At 32.7% G+C, this 17,864-nt stretch overlaps 1 protein-coding gene and 1 long non-coding RNA gene across 14 annotated transcripts in view; one reads left to right on the top strand and one right to left on the bottom strand.

The window, feature by feature from the left end:
- Positions 1–17,373, bottom strand: part of Ampdeam (AMP deaminase) — a 34,495-nt gene extending 17,122 nt beyond the window's left edge. Inside the window, exons 1-3 of one of the 13 annotated variants that reach the window (XM_070304278.1) lie at positions 17,289–17,370; positions 12,639–12,775; positions 8,930–9,071 (exon numbers count right to left, since the gene is read on the bottom strand). In XM_070304278.1, the coding sequence (XP_070160379.1) occupies positions 8,930–9,071; positions 12,639–12,725 (229 nt within the window). In that variant the 5' untranslated portion in view covers positions 12,726–12,775; positions 17,289–17,370. Of the gene's footprint in view, positions 1–2,049; positions 2,311–8,929; positions 9,130–9,850; positions 9,887–10,029; positions 10,121–12,638; positions 12,776–16,140; positions 16,160–16,444; positions 16,781–17,288 lie in introns of those variants that run through there. The other 12 variants (XM_070304280.1, XM_070304276.1, XM_070304283.1 and 9 more) reach the window with 12 other exon arrangements.
- Positions 16,194–17,748, top strand: LOC138937739 (uncharacterized). Its single transcript, XR_011447565.1, has 3 exons — positions 16,194–16,895; positions 17,001–17,084; positions 17,241–17,748. It is a non-coding gene; the product is annotated as an uncharacterized lncRNA (long non-coding RNA).
- The last annotated feature ends 116 nt before the right edge of the window (positions 17,749–17,864 follow it).

The raw sequence follows: 17,864 nt of genomic DNA, 5'->3' as shown, positions 1-17,864 counted from the left end.
TATAAAATATAAATCAATAAGGAATAAATATTTTAAAAGAGAACAGAGAAAAAAAGTAATCATTGTATAGAATAATAAATTGATTTATACTTTATACAGATATGAACTACGATTATTCACCTGAATAAAATCTATTCCTAAAATCATTTTTCGTTCTAAAAAAACATTTACAGTTCCCTACAAAAAAAAAAAAAGCATTGTATTGTAGAACGAAATGACAAGTTCAATCGTTTCAACGTGAATATCAATTAGCAGACTGCTGGCGGCTAGAAGTTGCGATACGATGTTAATAAACGATTATAATTCACCTTTCTCCTAATGCCAATAACGGCAACTAGAAACATAAATTCGCATGATAAATATTTAATTTCGAGAAAAATTTCGACATCACTTCGGCTTTCCTGCAAGCTGCAAGCTGTAAGGTCGACACGTTGTTTTCTACCACTTTCAATTTCAATGCCAATGCGATGATTCACTTGTTTACCGAGTCATCGAATTAACTGTAAATTATGAGATTTTACAAAGAACGAAAATTCTACGCGACACAAAACTTACAACGCACCATTGTAGACATTTGCATAAGTTTGTTTTAAAGCATGTACACCAGTCAAACATTGCTATATTTTATTAACTTTTATTAACTAAAAATAATCAAGTATAACAAAATTTGCTTAAAAATTGAATTTTTTAATTTTCCAAAAATTGAGTTCCCTTGCAAATTATTGATTATCACGACGCAACCATTGGAAAATTAGCTTTCGAAGATAAGTAAGACAATATTGGTCAACTACAAATTTATTTCAAACCATATATATATTATATTAAACATGAAAAAGTATGCCAGAAAATTTTTATTATTAAGGAAAAATAGATCCTCTGAATTTATCAAAAAATCTGAGCCTGTAAAAAAATACGTCTTTGTGTGCAAATATATAAAAATGAATCTATGAGAAAGTATATTATAGGAACACTTCGCACAAATGATATAAATGATTTAAGCGACAAGGTTGAATATGTACGAATATAAACGGGCCTGTGCTCCAGTTCATCATTTCAATCGTCGATGAATTGTCTGGAACTTTAAATAGCCGAATACTCGAATAATAACCATATATATGTAGGTAATAACGTAGGATTTGAGATCCATACCGACAGTTCTAATCGCGATATAATTTAATTCTCTCATTCTATCTATCCATCTCGCGTTATCAAAATCGATATTCGCGAGATTTACGCAAAAAAGACACGAGATCTGAATTAAATCTCGCATAGAATATTTTAAATTTGTTATTCGTTCCAGCGATGTGTATATATGCGTCACATATATATTATCACTAACTCTGATCAACTGCGTCTTCTCGCGTGATTAATAATGATGTATAAGCTGCTTCACAAACGGCACCAAATAGATATTGGCTTTATATTTTTGGATAAAATGTAGAGCACAATTCTTTTGTAATAAAATTTAAGAAATTTTATTGTATGCTGGACATTTTAAATTTGAACATTAACCGCAAATTAAAATTGTGCAAAAAAAAAAGGTTCTTCGAGACTTACAACAGTTTGAGAAAGATGCTTTATTCCATTATTTTATCTCTTTTGTCGATACAAAATTGGCTTATATTGGTAAATATTAATATAATCGAGATATTTTATTTAGTAATTTCTAATTTAATTTTTTTTTTTTTTTTTTTTTTTGCATAAATCAAAAGTAATGTTAATGATCATTCAAACAATTATATCTGTTGCAAAGGAAGAGTATTATAAATGTTTTGATAAGTCGTAATTAAAAGTTATTCTCTCAAGAAATAACAAGTGTTTCCACCATTCTCATGCCATATGATCCAACGATTTATTACTCGCGTGAATCCCGCGATACCAGAGTTAGACAAATCAATGCTGTTTTATTTCCCTACTCGTCGCGTGTTATATAAATAACATTAATAATATTAATTTCATTCTACGGAAAGAGAAAACACGGAGCGCGACGCGAGCGAGATGAGAGTTCACCACTCTCGAGAGTCGTGAAAGAGAAACTGTACCGCATACGTTTAATCGACGATGCTTCGGAGGGCACTGACCATGCCAACTGGTCGTGAGTGTCGAATAAACTGTGGTAGGACAAGATAGAAGAGAGAGAGAGAGAGAAAAGGGGGGATACTCGGCAGAGATCTTGGCAGAGTTGCATCGTGGAATATACGTGTGCGTGTATACGTGCGAGGCTCGCGCCACGCGCGACGACACACGCGTATGTACACGCGACGCAAATAGACCCTTCGATCTTTATCAGACTATAATTAACAAATTTTTTAATTAAAGAATAAAAAGGATTATAATTAATATAATATTTTTTCATTAAACAATATTTTTTTGTTTTCTGAAAATATTCAGAGATCTCTTGATACTAAAGGTCATTAAATATAATGAAGAATTTAATTAATTGTAAGTATTAGAGAAGTGTCAATAGAGAGAGAGAGAAATTATTTTAGAGAGCTTAAGGTGGGGATCGAATCGACAGTAAAATCTTGTTTGGCCGATAAAAATGAAATTAATTTATTAATTAATTTCATACGTGGATTTTAATATAATCTTGATACTTATCACACATGATTTCTTTTAGTATTACATATCATGTAACGTAAAAAATGCAAAAATTCTATTAAGTAATGCGATGAGATTTTCGAAATTACACTTATGCAATTTTTGCGCATCATCGCTGTTTTAAAATATCCAACTTTATTCGTAACTTACGTACGAAACGATACTGAAACTTTGGCACGTTACAATGCGCGATGCAAAGTCGCATTTACGTCGTTTTTGCAAATCATATTGATATATTAATAATCCAATTTTATTCATAACTTACGCACGCACGCGAAATATCGAAAATTTGGCACATTACAATGCCAGCGCCATGTTTCGCTATTTTCGATAATGCAGAAACATGCGTTTCGCGTTTTTCGATAATATATTCACACTCGTGATCAGCGGTGCATGCTTATTCCTGGATGACCTACATATCACAAATATACCCACGTGCATGCGTGACTGCGTAGGTGTTTAATCCAGCTTTCTCGCACACGATGGAATGTTCGATGGACGCTCGTGTAAAAGGTTGAGAGCATTGTTGACAATTGTACGATTTATACGTACAAACATATGTATATATTGGATGATTGCATAAGTTCGTGCCCGATTTAAATATAAACTTCAATAGATTATATTTTAGAGATAACACTTTTATTAATCAATTATATAGTCTCCATTCTTTTCTACAATGGTTTTCCAACGATCTATAAGCTTGTCGATTCCATTTTTGAAGAAAGAACTTGGTTTTTCTTCAAAAAAGTTTGTAAGGTGGTTTCCGACAGCTTCCTCGGAATTGAGATTCTTGCCATTTAAACTATTCTGCAAAGACCGGAACAGATAAAAATCTGAAGGCGCAATATCTGGAGAATATGGCGGGTACTGCAGAATTTCCCATTGCAACTCCTGCAGTTTTTCTGCAGCTTATTCCTTTCAGTCAGGAGACGCGGCACCCACGTATCAAGCTTGGAAATGTATCCAAGCTTTTTTAAATGACGAAAAGCGGTTGAATTATCGATGTTCAGCCTCTCAGCAATATCCTCAGTTGTAATCCTTGGGTTTCTTTCCACTAAGGCATGCACAATGTCATCATCGATGCCAGAAGGCCGTCGAGAGCGGGGTTGATCCTCCATGTTGAAATCACCATTTCGAAATCTGCCAAATCACTTTTTGACTGTTCGGAGAGCAGGAGCGCGGTCCAAATAAACGTTTTGAATATTTTTTTGTGCAATCCCAACACTCACGCCTTTCCGAAATTCATATAGCATCACATGCCGCAAATGCACCTTTCGTTCTCCATTTTTAATGATTTCTCTTATGCACAAATGGACTTATCTGAACAATGTCTGACGCTAAATTGACATAAGACAACGTCATCTATTCGGTGTAAGCAACAATTACCACACGAAAACAATAGAACTCCGCCATGCAGTAACTTAATGCCATCTACGAAAATCGGGCACGAACTTATGCAATCATCCAATATAAATATATTATTAAAATTGTGAATTTTTTGCTCACCTAATCTGTTACTCGATACTTTCCTAGGTTTCCCTCTTTGTTCTTGTTTATCCTTTGCGGCTTTATCACTCATGAAAACGCGCTTAATTACCTTCGCGTGCACACTAATGACCAGAATACGAAATCGCCTGGCACTTTGCATAGCGCTTGACATGCATTCTATTTTCCGTTACAATGGAATAACGTAAAGATGTCTCAACTATACGAAATTGCGATTCACTTGGTAATAGAAATTCGTAAGAAATAATCTTTGGTATCTTTTACTATTTAATGATCGTAATGATCGAGAGATACGATACAAAACGACACTACCTTCTCGAACAAGGCTCCCCGCGCGAATGGCAAAGCCATAATATTATGTAAATAAGAGCAGGCTGTGCGTCTCAAAATTCATAACAGATGTAATGTTACGAAAGTAAGCGCTGAGTAAGAAATTATATTATATTCTTAACCAATAAAATCTAATATTAATCAATAAAATTGCCGATCACTTTTAAATTTCTCAATCATTAATGAAATAATTATTAATATTATAATTAAATTCAATTCATCAATTTCATCAATTTGTAAGCGCATTTGTTATTAAATTTGTATTTTAATATTTATCAATCGTGTATTATATACAAATTTCACGCTTATACATACATCAGAAATTTCTTGAAATTTCTTTTATATGATTTATTCGATCGAATGCGAATTCAATAGCAAATATAACGTGCAATCTTCCTGTCTTTTCATCGTAATATATAATAAAGTGCGCATCAAGTGCTATGTAAGTACCGTGCAATCACATTTTGATGATTAGCATGCGATCGTAATTAACCATGTTTTCGCGAATGCCATAAAAGACCAAGAGATAAACAAGAGAAAAGGGAAATTAATCATTGCGATAAAAAAAAACAAGATAAAAGATAGTTTATATGACAATACTAATTAATATTCCAATTAAGAGTACAATAAAAAATATCGATGTATTTCTTTGATACTATGTCGATATTGTGATAGATGAACAGAGATAGATAAATAGATATGAATTAAAAAAAAAAGAGAGAGAAAAAATCATAAAAAAGATAATAAATCTGTATACTATTCCAGAGTAAAAATGACATATATTTTAAAGCATAAAAGGTCGAAAATATTAGGTATACAACTTTGCTTCCGCCGTTTTTTTCCGAAATTCGAGGCTTTATTAACTGTAAAAAACTGATTATACATTTATGATCCACGTTCTTTCACTAATAGCGGCTTCACCATAAGTATTTGAGAGCATTCGATGAGCCTCAGCCGCGGATTTCTTCATATTGAAGCAGAAAATTAAAACCTCCCGCAAAATGACGAGAATTTGGCTCGTAAACTGACATTTTCAATCGAGAATAACTTTACGATGCAGACACAAATCGACTGATGTTTCTATGGGGTTATGTTGACAGATGCCCAAGTTTATCGCATGACGTCTATGATCTATTTATTTCGACCACTACTTACCGCTAAAGCCATCTATAGGAAAACGGCGGAAGCAAAGTTGTACACCTAATATAAAAAATAAACTATAACGCTTTCTCGTGTGCTATTTTTCACCATGATGCATCATGATACATTTTTTTTGTCAGTCACGTGAGCTGCTTCAGCGCTGTTTCAGCGGTGTTTAATATACCTAGTGATTTAATTACGGAACACCGTTTCTGTCGTGACGAAAGGTTTTCGCGTGCGCCGAACACAGTGGTTGCACTAATTGATGCTCGCAACCTCGATTCGCTTGAAGAATTTCCCGCAATTGGTGGCGTCGACATCGTGCAAATCTTATTACGAATCACAGGATGTATGTTCCTGGAATTTAGAAATAATTTCATCCCACACATTTTCTGATTGAATAGATTATGAGGGGGCTTTTTGGCAAATTAAATTTGATTTACAAATTTCACGAAAAATTCTCTCTCGCTATCGCACACAGCAAGATAATGATTATCGGTCGATTTTAACGAGATACGTTTCTAACAAATGTTTACGCTACACACGGTTTAATTATAAAGAGACTTTGAAAAAACTCGGCATTAAAAAATTCAGAACGTTTCTACAACGATCAGGATTGAAACCAACTTTGCAGCGCTAGTTGCATTAATAGGTCCGCGCAAGTTTAGCGTTAAAAATGTGCGCCTGTTCAGATTCTTATAAAAACAAATAAAAAAGAAGTCCGATAAATATACTTAAAGATTTAAAAAGTCTCTTAGAACACGCATATTTTCCTTTAATAAATATTTCAATTGTTGCGCAGATTTTTTTTTTTTTTTTTTATGAAAATTTGCGTGAACATAGTTCTATTTTATATAATTCTTTTTTTAAATTTGCATTTCTTTTATATCCTTGGAGCTAATTTTCTTAAATTTTAAATTTCCTAAATTATTCAAATTAAAAATTTTTTGAGGAATCAAAAATTCACACTTGAAACTCAATAAAAAATATTATTGTATAATTTATAGTAAGAAAATCGAGAAAGTATAATAAATATTAGGTGTACAACTTTGCATCCGCCGTTTTTTTTTCCGAAATTCGAGGCTTTATTGTAAAAAACTGGTTATACATTTATGATTCACTCCCAATGATCGTGCCAATTCTTTTTGACTTTGACTCGAGTTTTCATTAAGTAACGCCTCCAATTCTGCATCTTCGAAAACCTTCTCTCTTCCACCGCTATGCCGGTCTTCGACGTGAAAATCACCGTTCTTGAAGCGTTGAAACCACTCACGACACGTTCTTTCGCTAATAGCGGCTTCACCGTAAGTATTTGAGAGCATTCGATGAGCCTCAGCCGCAGATTTCTTCATATTGAAGCAGAAAATTAAAACCTCCCGCAAATGACGAGAATTTGGCTCGTAAACTGACATTTTCAATGGAGAATAACTTTATGATGCAGACACAAATCGACTAATGTTTCTATGGGGTTATGTTGACAGATGCCCAAGTTTATCGCATGACGTCTATGATCTATTTATTTCGACCACTACTTACCGCTAAAGCCATCTATAGGAAAACGGCGGAAACAAAGTTGTACACCTAATAGTTATATAAGATACGTATTTGTAGAAAGATGTAAACGTATAGTTTTTGTAAAAATTTATCAAGGTAAACATACATATATAAAGGCAAAATAAATAAATATTTTTAACATAATTTGTTAAATCATCAAGAAAAATTTTTAATGTACAACATAGAAACTTAATTAATATTTCAAGAAAAGCATCTTTGATAACCATCTACCGACTATAACTTCAATATTTGATGTCTTAACTGAAAGTAACTCCCAAACAATAAAGGACATTATGGCGCAATCGGTTCTGACAATAAGTAGGCAGTGGAAGTTTCCTCAAGGCGTCGAAGAACGCGATCGAATCCTACGGTCATGTCTATTTACAATCGCGTGAATTTGCGTGATTCAATTTCTGGCAGCAGTACGAGGTTTACGCGCGCCAAGAAAAGTGATATAGTGTAGTTAGAGTAGTGTAGTCACGGAAAGGATCAATACCACCTCTTGGCACACAGTTACCGTGGATCTCTACGAAGCTCGTTTCAATCTTTCCCAAACGATCTTTCGAAAACGCCGGCACTTCTTCGCCCTCGTCTGACGCATGGGAGGCTCGTATGAGAATGTGCTATATAAATATATCGCGGAATAAAAATAACCGGCGTCGGTATTTTCGATACCTATTGGCACGACGTTAATGCTCAAGCCAGAAAAGGGTTCAGTACATGATTCAGTCCATGATTTGTGAAATTCGCTTTCAATATACAATTTGATAATATATACCCCGATAAAAAGATATCGTAAATATTTGATTGCGTGATTTTAGACATACAAATATATATTTTTAAATATGCAATTATTTTCCCCAATATTATACCTATAATGTCTTTATATTTACATAAATATTTCTTATATAATATTATCTAGAACTTCTAAGCAGTAAACAAAATCCTGATTAAAGTATTTAAATTCTATGATTTCGCACATAAAAGATCTCAAAAATAAAGTAACTCTCTTGAAAAGTTTTATAGTTATAATAATTTTTTGATTGATAATTTAGGATTGTGTCTAATGTGGAGCTTACGAACTATAGGCTTTTGTAAGATAAAAATTATAAATAAAAGTTAGTTTTATAATTTATTTATATTTTATAATTTAAAGAAATAAGAACTTTTGAAATTCCTAAAATAATTAATTCGATTATTTTAAATGTTATTTTGAACTGTCAAAGAACTTATCCGGTCGCATTGAAATTGCGCAACATTAGGCAAATACCACTATATATGCCTCAGCTCTAATTGTAAGCGATATATAGAAAGTACTCGAAATTTTTGAAAGAATTTGGGTGAAATAATTTAAAAAAAAAATGTAAACAAAATTGCCTAATGGAAATCAATAAAATAATACTTTATGCTCGTAAATCGAGAAGAAAGTGCTCGGAAAATTCCGAGAAGACGCAGTTATGCGTCTATCTATCTATCTATAGAAACATGTACATCTTATAAGTAAACACACAGCAATAATCTGATAATAAATTGTTTCGCAATTAAGACAAGGTAGATACAGTGATCGTTAGTTGTGTTATTGACAAGATAAGAAACGCTGACGATTCGACAATGGACATAAATTCGTCATCACTGTTATTCACATACGTTATACAAACTGCACGACGGAGAAATGTCGCTATCTGAGACAGTTTCGTAATAAAATGGAATTGATATAAATGCGTTTTGCCAATTGGATTCCAACATCAAGCGGTTAATATCGTTGCAGCAGAATCCGAGCCCTCGCGCTCGCTTTTACCTTCATCCGGATCGATCAGAAAATTCGGTAGACGCAAGGAACCAAGGAACGCCTCGTTCTCCGAAGTGGTCACACCTCTGATTGACATTTCTCCTCCGAGGTCGCTCCGAATCACGCGATTTTCGATGCAGCGTAAGTTGAACTAGAGTCGAGACGATTTAGACAGAAGATTTATTCGACCAATGAACTTGTTTCCCCTCCTAATAATCAAAAATCTTCGAGAGATTCTCCAAAATGCTACAAATAAATTTTCTCCGATATCGCGATATTCTATGACTTCAAAAAAAATTTCAACTACCAACGACAAGGAATGCGAACTCGATGCGGATAAAGTAAGTTTTAATATGGCCATGTCATCGTGCGTTTTCAGCTACGCCGAAGACGTCGCGTTAAATAGCACGCTAATCGTCGTGCTTGTCAGGTCTTATGCCAACACATGTGCGAAGGTCATGAAAGTGAACGGGAAATAAGATAACGCTGAAGCAATTTCGAAACGCGTAAATTTAAAAGCGCATAACATGCTCGCGAGTTATTCAACTGGGATAATCATGAAGCACGAATATGCTAATATTTGACGCCGAATAAAATACAAACAGAGTAAATATTCGCGACTCAACCGAAATTTCGCATTTTAATATATATAATGCAACAATTTAATTAATAAATATAAAAAAAGATTTAGAAATAATTCGTTAAGAATTTATTAAATTGAGTTAGACATTATTTTTTAAATTTCGACTTATGTCAATCATAAGTAATATTTTAATCATTTAGAAACAAGAGAGATTAAAGAGATTAAATTAAATCAAAATTGCAAATTTCACGAGATTTTAGCGAGCGGGGCTTTTGCTAGCCATTTGTTGCTAGTCTTCGAATTGGCTGGGGCAATTCGTTTCACGGAATTTTTTAAATTTCACGTACACCACTTTCAAGAATCACCATTATTGCTGACTGTTGAATTGACTGTACAATCATTACAGAATCTGTATTTTCAGAATTTTCCAAATTTCACGTATAATGCCACTTTCAGGATTTACGATTACGCGTAACGCGACTCAATAAGGGATATCGCGAAACTAGCGTTGAATAGCGATTCCTACGTAGTTAATCTGCACGTTGCGTTGCCTCTATTCTGAAAGTCTTGCTTCGTACTGACGAGACGAGAGACGAGCACCGACGGCACCATTGTGACGACGGCCAAAATATTATCAGCCGTCTGTAGAGAGAAGCTCTTAGGCTACCTGCCAATTTCTGAAACCTTCGCTCGCGTCAATCGACAGAACGTAAATCTATATTAAAATTCAATTAGGCCTTTTCAATATTAAAAATAATTCGGGAACGAAAATAGAATACAAGATCCAGCATGCGAAAAATTTATTATTTGAACAGATAAATAATAAATTTACGATTAATGATGATAGTGGCACAATACTGAAGTATACAGGGTTGGTAAGTAACGCGTTACTTGTAACGCCGTTACCGTTACAGTTACTTTTTTTCGGTAACTGTAACGGTAATGGCGTTACAAATTTTATTTGTAACGGAAAAAGTAACTTCGTTACATTTTTCGGTAACGAGTAACGAATTTAACAGTTACTTTTATCGTTACTTTTTTCAAATTTTTTGATTTATTTAAGATATTATTCTTGCTATTGTGATAAAATTTTTATCTTAACCGTAAAGTCGTAAGCAAATCGACCAATTAGCATTCTTATTATGTTGTAAAAATGCTTGAATGTGATTGATCAACTTATGGCTCTTGCAGACCAGTGCGATGACGCGACGCGCGATATCCAATGAGAGCTTTATCTTTTCGGAAAAGCAGAGCTCTCATTTACTACCAGTTCTAAGTACCTTGCAACGAAAATTAGAAAATCTCAATAAATCTGACCTTATAGATTGCCATTCATTAGTTGAAGCTATTCAGCAAGGTTTAAATAAAAGATAACTTATTAATTTGATTCATACATATGTTATTTAATTTTAAATAAGGATTTAATTGAAAAATATTATTTTATTTTAAACTATTGATTCAAAAGTATTAATTTCAATAAAACAAACAATGTCGCTTAATTTACTATATTTGATTTTAGATTTCTTACAATATTTGAAACAAAAGAATTAATAATAGCAGCATGTTTACATCCAAAATTTAAGTTAAACTGATTAACCGGAGAAAAAAGAAAACGTGCTGAAAATTACTTGGAGGATTTATTGGGAATCCGATCAATTGAAAATTCTTCAAAAGCTGGAAAATCTGACGATGACGATGATTTTTTCATTTTTGAGCAAAAAACGGTGCAAAATGAATCTGAACAAGATGAATTGCCACGGTTTTTAAAATCAAATAATTGTAATATAGAAATGTTAAACGACTATCCAAAACTTAAAAAACTTTTTAATAAATATAATACAGCTCTACCAAGCAGTGCATCTGTAGAAAAAATGTTTAGCATCGGTGGCTCTGTATTAACACCACAAAGAGGGCATTTAAATGATGATACTATGGAGCAACAAATTTTATTAAAAATTAATAAAGAATTTCGATAAAATTTAATCATTTATTTTGTAATAAACCTTGAATGAAATCTTGCTTACAATTTTTTAAAAATTTTTCTTATGCCAAATAATTTATTAGTTTGTATTGTAAAAAAGTAACGGAAATTGTAACGACTCGTTACTTTTTAGTAACTGTAACGGTAACGAGTTACTTTTTAAAATTAGTAACGAGTAACGGTAACGAGTTACTTTTTAGAAAAAATAACGGTAACGGTAACGAGTTACTTTTATAAAGTAACTTTCCCAACCCTGGAAGTATATCAGAACATACTGTCTATTGAACCATTTTTCATAATTTCTCGTTTCTACCAATCTGCAAAAACTACGATTTTTCACAATTTTCAATATTTTATGTATGATATTTATTTATTTTTCAGATTTTTAAATGTTATATATCTGACACTACAAGTATCAGCAAGTTCTAGTCCGATAGAAGATCGGCGAGAGACATTTATTTTCGTGGTAGCTACCATACATGTGTTTAATTCATATCGATCTTCACTGCTTTCGCGAACTTTAATTAACTTCGTCTTTCTGCTCGTGCTGCTAAAATATTGTAGCCATGCGCGAATCGTGACTGGTATAATGCATCGTTTAACAAAATGTTTTACGCTCATTCCTCGTTTCGCGATGTAAGTCTATCCAAGCTAAGATGATCGACTGTTACATCGCATTTAAAACGTGAGATTTTGAAAAAAATAGCATCTAATCAAAATCTTTCGCGAAGAAAAAATTGACTCCAAATTAAAGAATATCTTTGTAATTTTTATGATCTTAGAATCATCACCATTAACAGAAACAAATTGTGCAATAATTTCTCTTTTCAACAAATAAATGTGATCGACAGATTTGTGCGATAATCTTATGATTTCAAAATCAGTCTCCGAGAAGTCAAAGAATAATTTTGATGCGAGTAAATAGTCAAAGACTAACTTGTTTTAAAATTGTACTTCACGTATATACATATAACTTTAACGAATAAAGGTCCGTCATAGAATCTTATTATCTTGTCTCATAATTTTTCCATATGACTGTCTCATATGATTACGTAATCTCTCGTTCTTATCGCACTGCTAAGTGAATTAGAACTAATAAGTGAGAGACAAAAAAAAAAGAAAGATTATGAGATAAAAATCGATATGACACTTACGATCGCGATGATCCACGTTGTGACTCGGAGTTGTCGAACTATCGGCGTCGCCTTCCCCGTCCAATTCGTAGTAGATCCTGTCCGCATCGCCGTTCACCTCTTTCACCCCATTTACAGCCATCATGTCTTCCATAATTCTATAAATGTATTCGTCAGATTTATTTAATTATCCGCAAACCAGTGACGTGGCTGCATTATTAGAGATTTCTTGATAAGAGCTCAAAAATATATAAAATAAATAAGATAAAAAAAAAATATATATATATATATATACTGGGTGGCCCATTTTAATCCATCCAGTCGAATATCTCAAAAACCAAGCCCGGAAGAGAAAAATGTTTCAAACAAAAGTTGTGTGGCTTCAAGGGGGCTATAAGATGGTGACAATGATTTGACCTTGGAAAATCATTTGAAGATCATGTGAAGGTCAACTTTAAAATCTTAAATGGAAACCCCCATTTTTTATTTAGTATTCTTGTAGCTGACATCAGGGGCTTTCCAAAACACTATAATAAAGTATTTTTTCATTAAGTACTTTTTGAGTTATTTTATATTTTAATCTGACATATTTTGATATAAAAAATTAAATATCTCGTAAAATATTTAGTTTTTGATAATCTTACCGTAATACTTCTATGTACAGAATAATGAGACAAATCAATTAGTATAAAAAGAAAAATTGTTTTTAAGAAAATTATTTACAATGTATTTTTTTAAACAATTATTTGTTTTTTTGGCACTAATTAATTTGTCTTATTATTCTGTACATAGAAGTATTACGGTAAAATTATCGAAAACTGAATATTTTACGAAATATTTTATTTTTTATATCAAAATATGTCAGATTAAAATATAAAATAACTCAAAAAGTACTTAATGAAAAAATATTTTATTATAGTGTTTTGGAAAGCCCCTGATGTCAGCTACAAGAATACTAAATAAAAAATGGGGGTTTCCATTTAAGATTTTAAAGTTAACCTTCACATGACCTTCAAATGATTTTCCAAGGTCAAATCATTGTCACCATCTTATGGACCTCTTGAAGCCACACAACTTTTGTTTGAAACATTTTTCTCTTCCGGGCTTGGTTTTTGAGATATTCGACTGGGTGGATTAAAATGGGCCACCCAGTATATTTCTTTTATGATCACATAAAAAATAAGAAATTCTAAGAAATATTAATCTAGTAATTATTACTTTATAAAATACTTTATCAAATTCTTTATAATTAAGCCATATGCTTAACAATTATTGATATACTATAATCGTATATGAATCATAATACAATAGTAATAAGTAAAATATTAAAGACGCTAAATATCATCTTCAGTATAAAGTCAAATTTTAGAAATGATTTACGTTTATGGCACTGTTTTTATAAAAAACGTCCCACTGTACGTATACTCTGTTTGATTCTTATATATGCTCTAATTAATATGTCTGCTTATCGACAAGATTGCACCTTGCGATAAAGAAACGTTAATAAAAATATGTAAACTAAAATTGCATTGTGTGCGCACGGGTTTACTTATAGCAATTATCGATATCAAAGAATTTAATATAATTATTATTTGATTATAATTATAATTATTGATTCTTCAAAGCAATAAAACTATAAATGCATAATTTATCATATGATTACTAAAATAAAATATTATTGAAAAAGATTCGAAAACGAATCATCGATCAATCTGAAGCGTCAAATAAAATTATAAAATATTTTTATATCATTCAATTTGTATGTTTTATTAATATCGTCATTCTACTCCGATCAGTTTGATCTTTGATTCGATAGAATTGTAATTCAATAAATTATAGATATTTTATTCGCTAATTGAGGGCTTAATTCGCGCTCATCTAAATCGGGATTAATCGTGTCGTTACTGTAATTGGCGTGGATACATTTTCGAATCGTTTTAAAAATAGCGAACGTGCAAAATTTTTCTGCGTGTCGCTTGACAATAAACGCATATGCAGTAAATTCTCGAATATGCGTAATACGCTCGATCCTATATTAATATTTGAATTTCATCATACACACATTTAACAGAATTGTTCATAATTTACAATTCAATAATTTTACAGTAGCATTTGTGCCAGCTAATCATACCGAATGCATTAATCTGTAACCTGACAATAATATACAGGGTGTCCCATTTTAAAGGACCTACTCAAATATCTCAAAAACACTGCGTTAAATCGAAAAATGTTTCAAACAGAAGTTGTGTGGCTTCAAGGGGGCCATAAGATGGTGACAATGATTTGACCTTGGAAAATCATTTGAAGGTCATGTGAAGGTCAACTTTAAAATCTTAAATGGAAACCCCCATTTTTTATTTAGTATTCTTGTAGCTGATATCGAGAGCTTTCCAAAACACTATAATAAAGTATTTTTTCATTAAGTACTTTTTGAGTTATTTTATATTTTAGTCTGACATATTTTGATATAAAAAATTTAATATCTCGTAAAATATTTAGTTTTTGATAATCTTAGCGTAATACTTCTATGTACAGAATAATAAGACAAATCAATTAGTATAAAAAAAAAATTGTTTTTAAGAAAATTATTTACAATGTATTTTTTTAAACAATTATTTGTTTTTTTTTGGCACTAATTAATTTGTCTTATTATTCTGTACATAGAAGTATTACGGTAAAATTATCGAAAACTGAATATTTTACGAAATATTTTATTTTTTATATCAAAACATGTCAGATTAAAATATAAAATAACTCAAAAAGTACTTAATGAAAAAATACTTTATTATAGTGTTTTGGAAAGCTCTCGATGTCAGCTACAAGAATACTAAATAAAAAATGGGGGTTTCCATTTAAGATTTTAAAGTTGACCTTCACATGATCTTCAAATGATTTTCCAAGGTCAAATCATTGTCACCATCTTATGGCCCCCTTGAAGCCACACAACTTTTGTTTGAAACATTTTTCGATTTAACGCAGTGTTTCTGAGATATTTGAATGGGTCTTTTAAAATGGGACACCCTGTATATCTAAAAAACAATGGGCGGATAAAGAATTCTTTATTTGGCTACTTGTAATAAACGAGTTTCTATTGCATTATGTAGTTTCTATAATTTATCAAAGTGTTTTAATCGCGCGTCGAGAGCAATATATACCATACTTGCAAAATCGATTATTATTTTAATATCTTTTATTGAATAAATTTTATATCTTTAACTGAGATACACGTGCTTATTATTCAGCTTTACAGAAAGAATCGAATTATTTTTTATAGTATTGTATATATTTATACATCATTGTTGTATTAATATCTAAAGTTTCAATTCTTTAATTATTGACATATGTATCAATATTAGAAACTTTCCACATTTAAGGTTAACACGCACTCAGCTGACAGCTTTGGAGTACCGTCACGCGAGAGAAAGATAAACGTTTTAGTCTCTTTAAAATAGAGAGAGAGAGAAAGAGAGAGAAAAGCTTATCCAAATAAATATTTAAATTGCTATTTCATATTGAAACCTACCAGTATATATACAGCGATAAGCAAATGTAGATTTAAATAGACCCGTGTATATATAGGATAAACATGCACTTTTCTCGTTCACATGAATGAAATTGCCGTCATTACGCCATTAGCGACTTTTACGAGAGAACGGAATACATGTGGGACGTGCGAACCGATCTGATCGATACGCTAATAATTCGCCGTACGCGTGTAAATTCGAGCTGCACCGAGAGTGAATCGAGTCGCGTTCGTTATCGACCACCGTTACTCATTTCGAATTCGTGAGTTATTACGTCGTTTGAATGACGTCCGTCACACTTACGTTTCACTCATTTCTGCCTGCCTTGCTGAACGGAGAAGGATGCGTCGCGCGCGCGACTCCGGATGAACAGCTGGCCCTAATGGACGCGACGATGAGAGGCGAGCGAATCGCGAGAGGTGGCGCGCGCGCGCGGGCCCGCGTCAATCGCGACGCGGCAGCGCGAGCGATATAGCGTTACGTTCACGTTGATAGTCGTCGCGCCCCGATTAATTCGAATATTCGATGAATTTGTCGAGACGAGGCAGATGTTTCACCGCGAGATAAATGTCGCGACGGTTTGATTCCGGACGCGCGAGATTCCCACTCGATATATTGCAGAACCGTCCAGACTCTGTCACCAGAAAGCTGTCAAAAAAAACCACCAGCCGCGCCGCGCGTAACACCTTGCGCGTCATCGTGATTGCGCACTGATGCATGAAGTGAGTCGCCGTCTTCGATATATCGAAGTGACGTATGTATACGCGAGAGCGTTAATATATTTTTCTTTTATTCTTTGAATTGTGTTTTTCTGCTGATACGAATGAGATTTTTTTTTCCATAATTTATACTTTTTTAGATTCGATCAATATGTACAATACTACAATGCAGAGAAGAAATTCGATACATAGTAAAACTTAAGTAGAAGTAATTCTATTTTGCGGTAAGATTTCGCGAATTCTCGATCGTTCATTGTTGATTGATATATCACGGAAATCTCGTATCAATTCTTTTCGTTCCATTTATTGATATTATATCATGTCTTGCGAAACAATTAATTTTACGATGCACAATTTTGATGCAACTCCGTAATTTTCAGTAAAGCAGAAAGAGAACAATTCTATGGAGAAAAGTATGATTTTTCTACCTTTCTCGGGAGCTCGGGACCTCTACGGTGAAACGGACGAAGGATCTTTTCACCGGCGGCTCTTACGGCACTGCGTCCGTGGTGTGATGCGCGTGGTACTATAAGCGTGATTGGTCGAGAAGAGCGACACAGCTGCGAAAATCGCACGAGTGGCGCAGACTCGTTTCCGTCGATTCCATGAAAATCCATACTTTGTGACTGACCATCGCCGTCATGCTGCGCTAATTATATGAGACACGAGGCCGCATATATATTTTTTACATACAAAAACTGAAAAACACTTAATAGTCTAATTAATAGATTTTAATCAGTTCATCGATTGTAAACTTACGTCCTTAATTTGAATTAAATTTTACATATATTATAAAATTTTATGTTCTTAGAAAGAGAAAAAATTTGTATATCTGTTTGATTATAATGTATATTGTATGTCTATATACATATATGCTAAAGAGCATAATAAGAAATATATATATATATATGGATTAATTATTATTATTGTAAATATAGATATATCATCAAATGTAATATTTGTTAATTCATTGCACATCTATTAGCTAATAATCAGGGTTGGGA

Source organism: Polyergus mexicanus, unplaced genomic scaffold (genome assembly GCF_030449975.1).
Source record: "Polyergus mexicanus isolate NDT 795.1 unplaced genomic scaffold, iyPolMexi1.0 SCAF_11, whole genome shotgun sequence".
Classification (NCBI taxonomy): Eukaryota; Metazoa; Arthropoda; class Insecta; order Hymenoptera; family Formicidae; genus Polyergus; species Polyergus mexicanus.
This window is presented reverse-complemented; position numbering and strand designations above follow the sequence as displayed.